The sequence below is a fragment of the Morus notabilis genome, unplaced genomic scaffold (assembly GCF_000414095.1).
Source record: "Morus notabilis unplaced genomic scaffold, ASM41409v2 Scaffold1205, whole genome shotgun sequence".
Lineage (NCBI taxonomy): Eukaryota > Viridiplantae > Streptophyta > Magnoliopsida > Rosales > Moraceae > Morus > Morus notabilis.
In genome coordinates, this window is record NW_010363296.1 from 27,710 (window position 1) to 43,647 (window position 15,938).

Genomic DNA, 15,938 nt, shown 5'->3' on the forward strand with positions numbered 1-15,938 from the left:
TTAAACTTTTCCATCAATTAAAGAGAATGTCCTATCAAAATTTCGTGTTTTGTGTTTTTTTTTTCTTTGTTTAATGAGATTCTTATATATTTCCAAACATGGCAAGTTCTTCAGTTCCTGATGACGAGGCAGAAGAGTTTAAGTACTTTTTTAGGGTTTCAAGAAAGACTTTTGATTACATCTGTTCTCTTGTGAGAGAAGATCTTGTATCAAGACCGCCATCGGGGCTCATCAACATCGAAGGGAGGCTTCTTAGTGTTGAGAAACAAGTTGCAATCGCCCTCAGAAGGCTGGCATCTGGCGAGTCCCAGGTTTCAGTTGGTGCTGCTTTTGGGGTTGGCCAATCCACAGTTTCTCAGGTGACTTGGCGATTCATCGAGTCGCTGGAGGGGCGCGCCAAGCACCACCTCAGATGGCCTGATTCGGGTAGAATGGAGGAGATCAAGTCCAAGCTTGAAGCATCCTTTGGATTCCCCAATTGCTGTGGAGCCATAGATGCAACACACATCATTATGACCCTCCCCGCTGTCCAAACCTCGGATGATTGGTGCGACCCTGAGAACAATTACAGCATGCTCTTGCAGGGAGTTGTGGACCATGAGATGAGGTTTCTTGATATAGTGACGGGTTGGCCTGGAGGCATGACGGTGTCGAGATTATTGAAGTGTTCGGGATTTTACAGGCTATGCAACGGAGGGGAGCGATTAAACGGGAATGTAAGGACTTTGTCTGGAGGAGTGGAGACTAGAGAATATATCGTTGGTGGGATTGCCTATCCCCTCCTTCCCTGGCTCATAACTCCTTATGAAAGTGATGACCTCACAACTCACAGATCGTCTTTCAATGCAATGCTTGAGGCTCCTAGGTTGCTTGCCGTGATGGCGTTTTTGCAGTTAAAGGGCAGCTGGAGAATCCTTAACAAGGTTATGTGGAGACCTGATAAACGCAAACTGCCAAGCATTATCTTGGTATGTTGTTTGCTTCACAATATAATTATAGACTGTGGAGATAAGTTGCAGCCGGATGTTGCGTTATCGGGTCACCATGATTCAGGATATGGAGAACAGTGCTGTAAGCAAGTTGATCCGTTGGGGAGGAAAGTAAGGGAAAACTTAGCCGAAGCACTTGCAGCACATTACAAGAAAAGTACTCCAAAGTAAACTTTTCTGTTTCTGTATCTTCAATTTGAGTGTAAATTTGGCAGGGTGGTTTCTTGTACTGATCTTGTTGAGTTTTGAGTTTGAAGCCTCCTTGACCAAAGCCTTCATGTAAGCATGTTTGCAAGGAGAATGGGAAATTTTAAGCCCCCAAAAAAAGGGGGAGAAAAGGAAATTTATCTCTTAAGCCAAGTGTTCTCTATTAACTCCCATAGTGTTAGTGTTGACACCAAAAAAATAAAAATAAAAATAAAGGGCTACTGCGTGAATTAAGGTATAATCTGCAATACGTCAGATTTTAAAGAATTAGGCTCTGTTCATTTAACCACTTTGAATTTTCAATTCTAATTTTGCTATAGTTAAAAACTCTCTTAAAAAGTCACATCTAATTTTTTTTGCTACAGTCACATAAAATTACATCTTAACTCGAATTGAAAACTCAAATTTACATTGAAAACTCGAATTCGCGAACTGAGCGAGACCTTAGTCTTAGTGTTATTTTGCATTGTTTAATAAATTCCTGCTCTAGATTAGCAAAAAATAAATTCATGTTCTAACGACTAACGCTGAAGAGTAAGAGTCCACTTCATGCAATAATACATTCATATATTTATATATATTGAGTGCTCAAATACCCAACAAATAAATATCACACTACAAATGAATTTCAATAGGGGAGTCAAACTCTAACATGGTGGTTTCCGATTGAGACCTGCACTAAATAATAATTAAAAAGAAAAAACTGTAAAAAACAAGTCCATGAGATGAGAGATGGCTTCCTTTGATTAGTGGACGGGCCTGTCATCTACAGCAGGATCTCAAAAACTAAAAGAAGACCAGATCCTCTATAAAAACGATAAAAAGGAAAAGGTCGTACGGTCTACATAGAACAGCTCTAGAGATAGAAAATTTATGGACAGAAATTCTACCGTCTCATTATTTATAAAACTACATTTATGTGCTGATAATTGAGAAAAATAAAAAAGTTTTATTGCTTTTAATCTCCTCTAGTTGGTGGCAGCACGCATGAACAGAAAGCGGCTCTCTTGTACTTGCGGCCGGTTCTGATCCCGCCACCATATAGATAGTCACGCAAGAGAACTCTTGACTTGTGCTCAGTGATTCTAGTTCTTGGTCTGCTTTCTTTTGCATCACCATCAAGCTTCAACAGCAGAAACTGTAATCTCTGGACTTCCAATTGCAAACGGCCAATCTTTTCCGATCCCCTTCTCGCCTGCTCCGAAATTCTCCTCCTCCTCACGCTCCCACTTTCATCTGATCCATTTGTAGACATCCCATCTGAGGATTGTGAACCATCTTCGAGGTTTTTCATCAACTTGCGATTCGCATCATACAACTTTGTGATTGCCTCCTCGGCCTCCTCTAGTTGCCCCTTCACACTGTCATACTCAATGCCTTTGCCCTTCTTGGTCTTCTCAGTGATCTCCACCTTTCTCTTCAAATCCTGCAAGGTTATCTGAAGGTTTGACAGCTTCTGAGCATCAGAATCTAGTCTTTCAAGGAGCCTTTTCTTGTTCCCTTCTTGACGAGACTCGGAGAACCTTCTTGAGATCTCTAACTTGTCCACCCCCAACTCCTTCTCCATTAGTGATTCTATAGATGGGGCTTTGCTCTTGTGTGCTTTGACTGCATCAACCCGACGATGATCATTCGGTGTAGTAGCCGTCTTCTGAGCCTTCCCAACCTTCAAGTCAATGCTGCCATCGTGGTCAGTGGTCTCCCATAACTCGAGCATTTGATTATCCGCGTTTTCTCTCTTGCTTCTTCCAAAGGATGAACAATCAGAAGATATATGATCAAGCATGATGTCTTTGGTCAGAACTTCATTACCCAATTCGGAGATTTCATGCGATTTTGTCTTTGTTCGCACCTTCAGGTTCTTGTTGAACCCGTTCCTCAATTCTTCTTCCTCTCCACTTACAGTGATATGCTTGCTTGTTTGACCATTTTCTTGGTACTGTCTAGCAACGGCCTTTAACTCTTCAATCTCTCTCATTGCAGCATCCAGTTTGGTACTTGCAGTTAAGTTTTCCAGCATCACATTCTTTTGCTTTTCCACCACTGCCATTTCTAAGGCTCCGATCCTTCTTTCCAAATCCCACAAGTCCGAAATACCATTTGGCACTGCACCGCTGTGAACTTCATTTGTTTCAGAGATTTCAGCGTACCGGGTCACCGATTGAGCATCCTGGAACAAATGAAATAGCTGTCAGTTTTTAGATGATACCCAAAACCACATGTGAGGCTGAATTAATTAATGAAATGTTAAGGAGACCGTAAACCCTTAACACTTGAAGTGTCAAAACTATAAGGAAATAGTAATGGTATATATGTAAAAACAGAAATTACCTCTGATTCTTCATTGACGAGTTTGCAAGGTTCTCCTTGCATTGCTGTATTCTTCTCAAGAGACGCTATAGAATTCTTCAAAGAGAGAACAGCTGATGAATATGCAGCCAACTGAGCTTCGAGTCCTCCATTTGCGTCCTCGAATGTGCCAACTTTTTGTTTCAGAAGTTCAATCTCCATACTCTTGGAATTGCTTCTGCCTTTGAGGCTTACAAATGCTTCAGTGATCTCATTAATCTTTCCTTCGAGCAATGCTTCACAAACGTTGGCGGTTTGCAGTTCAACAAAGAATGCCTCACCCTTGCCCTCCCACAGCTTAATCTCATTTTCCTTCTGAGACACTAGCACCTTTGCATCGATTATTTCACTTTTTAATTGATCATTGACAGATTTAACCATATTCAGCTCACTGGCTGACTTATCCAAACACTCCTTAAGATGCAGGTTTTCCTTCTGTAGACCTTCCAACTTTTCCTCCAATAATCTTGCCTTCTCATCGAGGTCAGTATTAACAAGATGAAGTTTGTTCAACTCTCCACTAAGCTCTTCAAGATCCGCCAGCTTTCTGGAGATGATATCATTCAAAACGAGAGAAAGATTACTGTAAAATATTGTTTCATCAAACATGACATGGTTGTCCTTTTCCAGGCAACTTTTCTGTTCTTCCAAGTCCGAGACTATCTTCGCCAAGGATCCTTTCTCTTCAAGGGCCTTAGAATTATCATCCTGCAGATTTTGGTGAGCCCCTTGCAAGCCCAACAGCTGCTTGTGAAGGCTTTCTGATTTAGACGTCAATACTTCCTCCCTTTTGTCACCCTCTTCTATTTTCAGTCTCAATTCTTCATTAGTCTGCAAAAGCTTTTGCTTCTCTACAAGTAATGCCATTAACTGCCCAGACTGGATCCCAAACTCCTTTTCAAGACTATTTCTTTCTGTCATAAGATTAGCACCCTCTGACTGCAGTTGCTCTAATATGGTCACAAGAACTGACTTCTCAATAATCAGTTGTTGATTTTCATCACAACTTCTAAAGAGAGAATCTTGTGTCTCTTGGAGTTTGACAAATACATTGTTTAGAATTCTTTGATCCTGCTCAACCCTATTGCCACAGCCATGATCCGTGTCAATTTGTAGAGTCTTCATCAACTTATCAAGCCCCATTTTCAGTACATTATTGTGCTCTGCCAGGGTTTTGTTCTCCACTTTTTGTTCAATATTTCCATGCTCCAACTCCGAAATCAGTTTCTTTGACTTTTCTGACGCCTCCAAGAGCTTTTGGTGCTCATTGAGGAGAGAGAGACCCTTTTTCTCCAGGCCTTGTATGCATTTTAGCAAAATTAAGATTTCGATATGAGCACTGAATGCTTTCACTTGTTCCTCTTCATATTCTTTCTTCCTGCAAAGACCTTCTTCTTGTAGTTGACGAATCTGCAATTCCTTACCTGCCAAATGGGTCTCACTCAACTGCGTGAAACTGGCACGCTCTTTCTTCTCGGCATCCAAGAAAGCACGTAGTTCTTCAACCGTGCCAAGTGCAGTCTCTCTCTCCTTTTCAAAAGCAAAAAGTTTCTCTTCTAGTACTGCATATCTATTTCCTAGACCCTCAAGTCTCTGCCGATTAATGTCCAACTGAGAAGCTAAACTTTCTTTTTCTGTGACGAGATTGGTCTTCTCTCCGTCGAGCAACAAGCATGAATCTTCTAAGCTCCTGGACTTCACCCTCAATACTTCAATTTCAGCATTCGCATCGAAAAGAGAATTTTCCAAAAAGTTGTTTTTCTCTGACAGTTTATCCAAATTCTCGGTTGTAACTTGTAATTGAGAAGTCAAACTGGTCTTCTCAGCAGCAAGATTGGACTTCTCTTCTAGAAGAGACTGACATGATTCTTCCAGTGCCTTCACCTTCTCTCTAACTCCTTCTAACTCAACATGCAAATCAGCAAGAGAGTTTTCCAAAAGCGAATTTTTCTCCGTAAGTTTCTCCATGATCTTCAACTGTTCCAAAAGAGCTGCTTTCTCATTTTGATTTGCCTCGCAGTCTTGCTTTAGCTTTGAGTTCTCGTCCTGCAATTCCTTCACAGATGACGCGAAGCATTCTGGATCAAAGCCAACTGAATCGACCTGCTCTAGCATTGACCGGTTCTTCTTACTCAGTTCATTCAGTTCTTCCTTCAGACAGTAAATCTCTTGCTGGAGAGCATTTCTCTGGTCCACTCGAAGTTCAACCTCCTCTTCAAGTTTCTTTATTGTCTCTCTCAAGCTCAACATCTCATCTTGCAGATTCTTTATGGACACTGCAGAAGACAAATTGAGCTCATTCAGACTCTTGTTTTGCTCCTTGACTTTCTGGACCTTATTTTCCAAACCCTGATTACGAGTTTTCATGTCCTCCAAGATTTCAGCCCTATTCTGAAGCTGTGCGACCAGTGATCTTAGTTCTTCCTGAGACTGAGAATGCAAATGCTGCAATGTTTGGAAAGCAGTTTCAGCTTCCACAAATCGCATCCTCTCTTCTTGTATGCAAGTCCAAAGTCTACCCAGTTCCTTCTGCTTCTCTGTTAGTTCCTCACCTTGAGATCCCACCTTATGCACTAAGGACTCCAACTCCGACTGTAGATTCTGATTAGATCTTTCCAAAACAAGACACCTGTCTTCGGCACTCTTTAACTTTGCAACCCCATCATCTATCTCATAATTGAGCCTTCGAGCCTCCTCTTGAGAACGAGAGAGTTTCTGCTTAAGTTCAGTCAATTTCTCTAAGCACTGAAGGTATTTCAGAGCAGCAGCTTCCTTCTCCTCCATTAATTTGGAAACTTCTCGCTTCAAGGTTTCAACTTCACATTCAGCTTTATCGAAGCGCATAGTAATTTGTCTAGCATTCTCCTCTGCTCTCAGTAACTTATCCTCCAGATTTGATATCATCTCCAGATAATATTTGTACTGTGCAAGTGCAGCTTCTTTTTCAGCTCCCATCCTAGCAAGGTCTTGTTTTAGATATTCCACTTCGGTTTCCGCTTTTATGGCACGCTCATTATGCTCACCAGCATCCTTTTGAGCAGAAGAAATACTGTTTTCCAGACTCGATATTGTCTCCAAATACTGCTGGTATTGAAGAAGAGTAGCTTCCCTTTCAGCCTGTAATTTGGCAAGAGCCTCTTTCAAATTCTGAACCTCAGTTTCCGCTTTGCTAGCTCGTTCACTGAGGCCCCAGGAATCTTCTTGGGCTCGAGAGACTTCAGACTCAAGATTGGACAATCTCTTCAAACTTTGTTCATACTCAAGTAAACCAGCTTCCTTTTCAGATTCTAATTTAGCAAGGGCTTTCTTCAATTTCGAAATTTCTGTCTCAGCTTTGCCCATTCGATCAGATTCTGATGAGGACTGAGCTTGGAGATCTTGGCCCCCATTGTTTTGGACACTTGGATCTCTCTCCTCCCCAACATCATGAAAATTGAGTCCTTTTCTAGCCCTTCCTTCTCCAAACTTGGCATGGACTACTCCTTCTCCAGAACCAAACAGATCATGTAGCTGTTTTAGACCCTTTCTTGTTGAAGGATCAGGTGGTTCTTCGGTGAAAGCTCCATTCCTCTTCGCATCCTTTTGCAGTTCATCAGAGTCAAACAATATGCGCCCAGGATGCAGCATCTCAGGTGTATGGGGATCTCCCTCAGTAGCAGAACCAGATGACTCGTCTGACCCCAGTAAGTAAACTTGGTTAGGACATACTTCTGCCATGGTTTTGTGAGCATGGCGGATCACACCAGTCGCATGATCATATCTCTCAGCTAATGCGCGATAAGCTCGGTAGAACTCTTCAACCAATTTCATAAGCTCTGGGCGTTTCTTGTAATACATCTCTGCCCTCCTCGCGAAGGAATCTGCATCTTCCTCAATGACCTTTATCATCTGTTTGACCTTGGAATCCATATCTGTTCAAGCAGTGAAGAAATAACCACAATCGATTAGGGACAAGTAAATACAAAAGATACAGAACGAACAAAAGAATGAAGCAATGCACACAAAATTTGAACCCCAAAAGAGAGAGAGAGAGAGAGAAGAAAACACAAGAATTTTGTAATTACTCTTTCGGATAACAAAGCATAAAATTACACTAACATATGGGGGGATCAGAAACAACAAAAATCAAAATTTCGAAACAGAACTCTTCTTAGCAAGGATCCTAAGTCTAATTTTAAGAGGAAAAGAGAAAAACTGAAAAGCAAATGAACTACAATGTACCTGTAAGATTTTCCTGAAGCCATTTAGAATTCTTTGGGCTTATGTGGCTATCCCACCACCAAGAATACATGCGTTTAGAATCGGCTTTCGACAAAGTAGCCATTGCTGCGGCCTAAAACACGCCTACGTCCGATCTGGGGCCGAAAACTCCGATCAAAATAAACCAAACCAGACAATTAAGTTCAAACCCAAATTGAAAATTCTCCGGAGAATAAAACTGTATATAATTATCCTGCAAAAGTCAACAACTCAATTTCAGATCAACCAGAATTTCCCTGTTGGTAGAACAACCAGATTCTCAAATTCATGATAGAAAAATCGGAAACAGAAAGCAAAGTAGTACCTGATCAATTGAACCCAACTCGGAAAACAATGTACAGGAGCTACTTCTATCTCTTAATTTTGTAACAACTACCTGCTCAACGATAAATCCGAGGCAGTGATTAAATATCTGTAAAATAATACAACAAATTCAGATATCTCATATAAGTACTAGTTCAAAACAATTTTTTTTTTTTTTCAATATTTTTCGATCAGCTTATAGACCAAGCAAGTTCTTGATAAGGAATAACGTAGAACCGACACGGTTTGAACAACATGATCAACTAAGGAACCGAGTTAAGAAAACGGTAAAGCAAAAAATAATAATAATAATAATAAAATAAAAAGTTTCAATAATTCATGAACAAAGGCGAATTCATATTACCCAGTAACCAAAATAAAGAAGCAAAGTCGTGGACCAACTATTGAAAAACATGATTAGTTGAGGATTGACAAACACGGGCATGGATTTTTTTTTTTTCCTTCATATTTTCTGAAAAGCAAAAGGAGTGAAAACTACAACTGAAAAGACCAAAGCAAAACTTACCAATAACAAATGGAAAAGTTTTTCTCCCGTTGATCTGTATGGTTTTCTCTTCCACTTTTTTTTTTTTTTTTATTGGTAGCAGCTGAAGAAATAGTTTTTTTTTTTTTATTACTTTTCTTCTCTTTCTCTCACCCCATTTGGCGAGATCTCTCAGCCTCGTCTGTTCTTAAGTTCTAAGGCATTCTCTCACTTTCTTCTGTTCATTTTCCTTTGGCTTTGCTCTTTATTCAGTGGTTGGTTTGGTACCCAATTCAGCTTTTGCAAACTGTCAAAGAGGAAAGCAGCACAAGAGAGAGAAAGAAACCGAGATAGAAAGAAACCGAGAGACAAAAACATTCTGTTAAAAATAAAAAGTAATAAAATAATTAAGGAAACAAGGCTGCTCTTTCTCTTTTTCTCATTTTGTTTCCTTTTTTAGTTTTCTTTTTTCTTTTTTTTTTCACGAGAGCTCCTTTTTTAAATTTAAAAAAATAAAAAAAATGTATTTTGAGAGTACAATATTCTTTTACTAGTATAATTATTTTATTAAAAAAATTTATGAATTAAAAATAAAGAATAAAAATTTTGATTCATGTATTTTTAAAAGGTGTTCCTCAAGATTAATCTTAAATTTTTGGCATGGTAAACGTATTTTGAGAATAATATCTTAGCGGATCCTAATTAAGGCTATGTAATGACCAAAACATCCTTGTTGGTTAGGATTTCAAAAATGTTACACTCTTGGGTTTGATGAGGTTTGACTCGCTGGAATCACAGTATTAATTGTTTAATGCTTTTTTTTTTAGGGGGGTCTTTTTCGTAGAGCATTTCACTCTCTCCACCAAAATTAAAAAGGTAAAATGGACGATTTCTTTTTTGGTTCAAAAATGGACAAATTAAAGAGTGTTTGATATTGGTTTGAATGCCACTGTTTGAAAATTTGCGTGGCTTATCAATTGCCTATATTTTTGCATAGGCTTACCCTAAAAAAATATTCACTTTTTTTAAATAAAAATATATATTTTGCATAGAAGTAAACGAGAAAATGTTATTATTATTTTTTTTTTATCGGAAAGAAAACGTTATTAATTTTAATCGTAATCATTATATTTTTGGTTTCTGGATTTTTTTTTTCTAAATTAAGGCCTCATTCGTTTCACTGATTCGAGTTTTACTACAGTAAAAAGTTCTTATAAATAATCACATCTAACTTTTTTACTACAGTAAAAAGCTCTCACATACAATCACATCTCAACTCAAATCAGCGAAACGAACGAGGCCTAAGATTACTTGAAAATCCCTCTGCTGTTTCCTTGTCATTTCTTAGTTGTTGTGGAATTGCTTATCATGGATGAGGAGGATTAGACAAAAGACTATGGTTTCTTATTGACAAAAAGGTGGAGATTAGTTTAGGACAAAAATGTGATTGGATGTGACAATGCATTTGGCATGTTATGAGGAAAAAATAATAAATAAATAAAAACAAGCTGTTTGCCGATTTTACCCAAATCCTTAATTATTTTTCTTAAAAAAAATTATTTGTCATACCACTCGCTTACATAAATACTGTTAAGATTTTTTTTCTTTTCCTTTTGAGAAATAAGTATGGTAAGATTTATTCCTTTTCTTTCTTGTTTAAATTCTCTCCGATACAAAATCACATTACACGTGTGATTAAATTAGACAATTAAATGGCTTTGACCATACATAATCACATTATAACGTCTACGAATTCAAAATTTTAGTTCAATTGGGGGGTGTTTTCCCTCATTAACAAATTTATGTTTTTTTTTTTAGAGAGAGAGAGATAGAGGAGTTTTTAGTGTATATTTTTTTTATAAGTAATTTATTAGTGTATTAGGTGTTGCAAGCATGATGTGTAAGAATACTTATTTTTAATACAAGATTTGAAATATATAATAATTTTAAGATGTTGATATAATAAGAAAAAAATGTGTACATTATAGTGCCCCCCGTCAACACTATTTACTAATATTTGAATATCATTTTATGTGAAAATTATTTTGTTACCATTTTAACGATTTAAAATTATATTTTATATCAAATGCATGGCGGGCGCTACTTAACACAACGGCTTACAAAACATCATGTGTTGTTATGTTTGTTAATCCCATATATTTTTGAGTGGTGCTGTGTTTTATTTGTATGACTAAGTTAATTAGACTTAAATAAAACGCAACTTAATATGTAATTAAAAAAAATTAATTATAAGTTATTTAAACTTTATTTGTTTTATCATTTGAATTACATCTCAAAAATTTTATCACAATGTTTTTTTTTACAAAAATTCAAATTTAATTTTTTTTGTTTTCGCGGTGTTTTTTTTATCTCACATGAATTCACTTTTTAATTTAAGTTATCAACTCAAGCAAGTGAAATAAACAGGATTTTAATTTTATAATTAAACGTGAGACTCAAAAATTCACTTGCTCTCTTTCTCTTAGAGCGCTTTGATGTTGAACCAGATATCAATTTTGCTTTTTTAAAAAATAAAAAAAAAAGGTTTAAAAGGATTCACACACTAAACAAAAGATTTTCTTTTTCTTAGAACTTAAAACACAAATCAATATTTCCTTTTAGAAAATAACGTAAAGAAAAAACCACCAACGAAAGCACAAGGTTTTATTGTCCCTCAAATATCTATAGCAATCAAACAATCAGAATTTCCCATTTGTCAACTCCAGAGGGACAAATTCAATGCCCATGTGATGATGAATTTATGATGGCCATTGCCCGTTGCTTCCTGGTTACTCAAACAAGGAGAGGAGGGTTACATTGGTAAAATGATCTCTCCCCTATTTACCAAAACTTATTTTACCTTTAAAAAGATGAAAAGGATAAACGAGGGTATAATTGTAATTTCTGACACGGAGAATCTTATAAATGCTTGGCCGATATGACACGCTGTCCTTCTTTAAGAAAGAGAATGAGAAAAAAAAAAAAAAAAAAAAAGGGAGGTCGTCACTCCTCACCCGACTAAAGAAGGAATTTCTTCTGTACAAATGCGACCACGTGTGTTTCATTATTCTTAGAGGACGTTTAGTTTGAGAATTTAAATCATGTGATTTGAATCATTTTTAATTTATGTAAATTTTTTATGAGAGAAAATATTATAGCGAATCATGAATCATGATTCGAATCAAGGAACGAATTCCTCCACCAAACATCCCCTTAATTTTAGTTTTGTTTATTTTACAGATTAAATTTTTAATTTTAATTTTATTATAATTAAAATTTTTCATAAAAAATTATATTTAATTTTTTTATTACAGTTAAAATTTTCATATAAAATCACATGTTAATTCAAATTAAATAATTAAATAAAACCTTAATTTTCTCATTATTTATTTATTTTATTTTTGTGATTCTCAAATCAATTGTCATTGGCTAACTAAATTTTTTCCTTTTCCTTGCCGCCACAAAGATGCACGGATAGCCATCTTTTTAACTGAAAATAAACGGTTTCGTTATTTTCATGGTTAGAAAAAATATATATATTTATGTGGGTGTGCATATTTATATTACAAATATTAGCAGCCTTTTTACGACCATATAGTTACATTACATAATACACACTCAATTCATTTCAACGTTTTGTTGCTTTTAATTTTGTATGAAAGAAAGGCCTTTGAGTTTGACTAGAATGAGTTAGTTTTTTTCACAAAGTCAAAGGAGAGATTATTCACTAATGTAACTTGAAAGTGAGCGGTTGGACGGTAAAGATGGTTAACTCATAATTTGGCCTCTGAAAAAGGTCCCCAAAAGGATTAAAGAGCTATAATTGTGCCATATTGACTAACCCCCAAACAAAAAAAAAAAAAAAGAAGGAAAATACAACCTGTCTTCTTGATCTATCCATGTACAAGACTCCCTCCAAATGCATGGAAGATAATCCTTTAATTTGGGTCACATATTTCTATCCAACTTTGGTCCTGCAATTAGCAAAAAGGAATCTTTATTTTTCTAGAAGAAAAATGAGATAAATACCTTCAGAATACACAGGTCTTTGATTTTGACCCTTTACACTTTAGTCAGATATATTAATTAAAAATAAATGATAAAAATCTTAGAACAATACATTCAAATTGTGAATTCACGACTTCATTCATTTCGCTGATTCGAATTTAGAATTTGAGTTTTGTTACAGTGAAAAGCTCTCACAAGTAGTCACATCTAACTTTTTTGCTACAGTAAAAAGTTCTCACATAAAATTACATCTCAACTCGAATTAAAAATTCGAATCAGTGAACTAACGAGCCCTAATTTTCCCTCTTCTAAAAAAGTCAAAAAAAAAAAAAAACATGATGCGTGGAAAACAAAAAGGGAAGTATTCGACGTCATCAATAACATATTCTCAGTCCAAATATAAATGCAAGCTATTCATTAGTCCCGGATATTCATTTTTCTTTCTTTTGTATCACTTTGTTTACCTATCTTTCTAAAAGCATGCCATATTCCATCATTTTTAGTTGAGGACCTTTTCTTGTTGGGGATTTTTTTTTTTTTTTAAGTCTAAAAATTGGAGTTTATAGCTTATTAATGTATGTATCATTGTCTATTAATTAGGTTATTTAAGATAACAAAGTCCAAAACGATTAACACTACACTCAGTCGTCTTATTATCAGATTATTGAAAAGTCTACGTCATGGGAATAACATTGTTTGGACTCTTCTACTGAGAAGACACACAAAAACTGAATAATTGAGAAAGCTATTATTAGTGTTATAGAAAAATTTGGATTCTTCCTATAATTATTGGATTAGTTGAAAAAGGTTTGGCCCCAAATTAGCAGCCTCGCAATAAGGCCACAAGAGCATGGAGACTGGTCTGATGAACAACAATTAAGAAGTAAATTATAAAAAAAAAAAAAAAACACAATTAAAAAGTATATATGTATATATTCAGCAAAAAAAAAAAAAAAAAAAAAGAAGTATATATGAAATTAAGAAAGATTAGACAGTAATTAATTAGGGAAGTTAAGACTCGAGAGAGTAATAAATGTCTAATTTCAAAAGAGTGACTTCTAAGTTTTGTTGGGGTCCTTTTTATGGTTAAGGCTTCCTTCTTGGTTTCTCTTCTTCTTCTTGCAAGCTAACCTTGCCAAGGTAGGGACAGTGAATGGCTTTGCCGGGGAGGCTTGTATGCCTCCATCCAGAACCACAATATTTTGCGTGAAAAATGTGATTATATTTCAAATTTCTACATTCAGTGTCATATGCAATTTTTATCCACTTTTTAACATATTATTGACCCCAAAAAAAAAAAAAAAATTATGGAGCAGGTTTACAGATTCATGACTAATTATGGGGTGTTTCGAATGTCATGTGTTAAAATGTGATTGCTCTTGAGTTTTGAGACTAATAATAAATTTAACTCAAAATTGTATTAAGGAGCATGTAAATTTTGTGGGAGAACGAGGACAAAAATGCAAAATATAGGGATCAAATATTTTTAGAACTACGATTTCCATTTAATGCACTATGATTTTTCATGAAAACACGCATTTCTAAAACCATCATTTCCACTTAAATGTACGCCGATTTGTGATATAGAATTTAAGGACATGTTTAGTTTACTGATTCGAGTTTTTAATTTAAGTTAATATGTGATTTTATGTGAGAATTTTTTTACTGTAGTAAAAAATTAAATATGACTGTTTATGAGATCTTTTTATTATAACAAAACTCAAATTTTAAACTTAAATTAGTGAAACGAACGGGACCTTAAAAATAAAAAACTTTTTTCTTCTCTTTCTAAAATACGATTTTCCACGTCCTTGCGTGAATTTTGGATTATTTTGAATTTTGACCGTTAGAGAAGTGACGACAACAGAAAGAATCGTGCCTCAGAGAAACATCATGAAAGTGTCATCCACACTCTTTACTTTATAGCAGCAAATAAATAATAAATAACTCTAATCTTTGCCAACATCCGACAAAGTAAAAAGTCCTTTTTCCTCTTCCAAAAAAAAAAAAAAACCCCCATTTTCAACAGGGCCTTTTTTTTTTTTTTTTAGATGGTAATTGAAACTTCAATTAAGAAAGAACCTACTTACCAAAAAAAAAAAAACCACATAACCAATAGATTAGAAAATGATTCAAGGGGATAACATTTCATTCAAAATTGCTTCAAGTATTGTGTGTTTATTACGCTATGGCCAATATTAATGTCAATTCTCACAAAAATTTATTATTTATTTTGGGTCCAATGTAAGTTATGTAACTACTCTCTTATCATCAACATTTTAAGAAAAAAGCCTTAACAATTAATTCATTTCAGCCCAAAAATTGAATGTATTGTGTCCTGAATTAGGTGTTGGGTATCCCGTTTGTTTGGAGGATTCATTCTCTAATTCGAATCATGATTCATGATTCGTTATAGTATTTTTTCTTATAAAAAATACACATAAATCAAAAATAATTTTAATCTCATAATTTTAATTCATGAATCAAACGGGTAACTAATACGGTGAAATATGCCTAATGACAGGAACCTTCTCTCCTTTATGCAGTATGAAAATAACAGATACCAGTTTACAGAAAACAAAAAACACAACCAAACAAAAATGAAGCAGTGGAATTGAAGGTGAAAAGGCAACTAAGAACCATTATGTCTTTGTAGCTCTTAACAGACTCGAAGACAAAAGTAGCATTGAAAACCTATCTACATTACACGTCACCCGTGGGCCTACCCACCCACCCACCCCACCCCCATTAGTTATGTACCATTTTTTTTTAAATAAAAAGAAGTAAATTCTAGTTGGCCCCGTAAGCATGAAAGATACCCTATTTGGTGGAGGATTCAGATCCTGTTTCATGGACTTAGGAAAGTTGAAAACATTTGTTGTTTGGTTTGGAGATTCGTACCCTGATTTAAATCATAGTTCATAGTTTGTTACAGTATTTTTTCTCATAAAAAATATACGTAAATCAAAAATAATTTTAATCTCATGATTTTAATCTATAAACCAAACGTCTCATATTGTGAAGTACATTTTGGTAGAAGCATTTTTAGGAAAATGGTAGGTGTCTCAGGAACTTTTATCCAGGATCATAAAATAGAATTGAAAAATAATCTTATTTTTATGAAACAAGTTTTGGCAGGTAAATAAACATTTGAAATGTAAATAATATTATTATTTAGCATGAAATTGCCGAGTTAAAAAAAACAATGATTCTCTGGACCAATCACATGTAATAAAAAGACACTTCGTTATCACTAGTTCGAATTATAACTCAAATTTTTATTAAAAATGTTTTCTCTCATAAAAACATAAATTTAATTTTTTCTGCTATAATGTTTT

The 15,938-nt window shown here is 35.4% G+C and overlaps 2 protein-coding genes across 3 annotated transcripts; one reads left to right on the plus strand and one right to left on the minus strand.

The window, feature by feature from the left end:
• Nucleotides 1-41: 41 nt before the first annotated feature.
• On the plus strand, nucleotides 42-1,409 carry LOC112092705 (protein ANTAGONIST OF LIKE HETEROCHROMATIN PROTEIN 1-like). Its single transcript, XM_024169498.1, has one exon. The coding sequence runs from the start codon at nucleotides 99-101 to the stop codon at nucleotides 1,158-1,160; it is 1,062 nt and encodes a 353-aa protein (XP_024025266.1). The 5' UTR covers nucleotides 42-98; the 3' UTR covers nucleotides 1,161-1,409.
• Nucleotides 1,410-1,917: 508 nt separating this feature from the next.
• On the minus strand, nucleotides 1,918-8,952 carry LOC21385625 (protein NETWORKED 1D). 2 transcript variants are annotated; one of them, XM_024169496.1, is made up of 5 exons: nucleotides 8,635-8,952; nucleotides 8,110-8,181; nucleotides 7,767-7,998; nucleotides 3,528-7,456; nucleotides 1,918-3,366 (listed from the first exon to the last, which is right to left on the minus strand). In XM_024169496.1, exons 3-5 carry the CDS (start codon nucleotides 7,867-7,869, stop codon nucleotides 2,155-2,157), a joined length of 5,244 nt encoding a protein of 1,747 aa, XP_024025264.1. In that variant the 5' UTR covers nucleotides 7,870-7,998; nucleotides 8,110-8,181; nucleotides 8,635-8,952; the 3' UTR covers nucleotides 1,918-2,154. The 2 variants fall into 2 exon arrangements, with proteins under 2 accessions (XP_024025264.1, XP_010102378.1); XM_010104076.2 differs by having other exon boundaries at nucleotides 8,110-8,217.
• Between the last annotated feature and the right edge of the window lie 6,986 nt (nucleotides 8,953-15,938).

Bases quoted from the DNA above. Each gene is read 5' to 3' on its own strand.
- LOC112092705 (XM_024169498.1), top strand. From the start codon at position 99: ATGGCAAGTTCTTCAGTTCCTGATGACGAGGCAGAAGAGTTTAAGTAC.
- LOC21385625 (XM_024169496.1), bottom strand. From the start codon at position 7,869: ATGGCTACTTTGTCGAAAGCCGATTCTAAACGCATGTATTCTTGGTGG. The intron at 7,457-7,766 runs GTACATTGTAGT...CTGCTTGAACAG, and splicing joins GCTTCAGGAAAATCTTACAG to ATATGGATTCCAAGGTCAAA. The intron at 3,367-3,527 runs GTAATTTCTGTT...CATTTGTTCCAG, and splicing joins TCGTCAATGAAGAATCAGAG to GATGCTCAATCGGTGACCCG.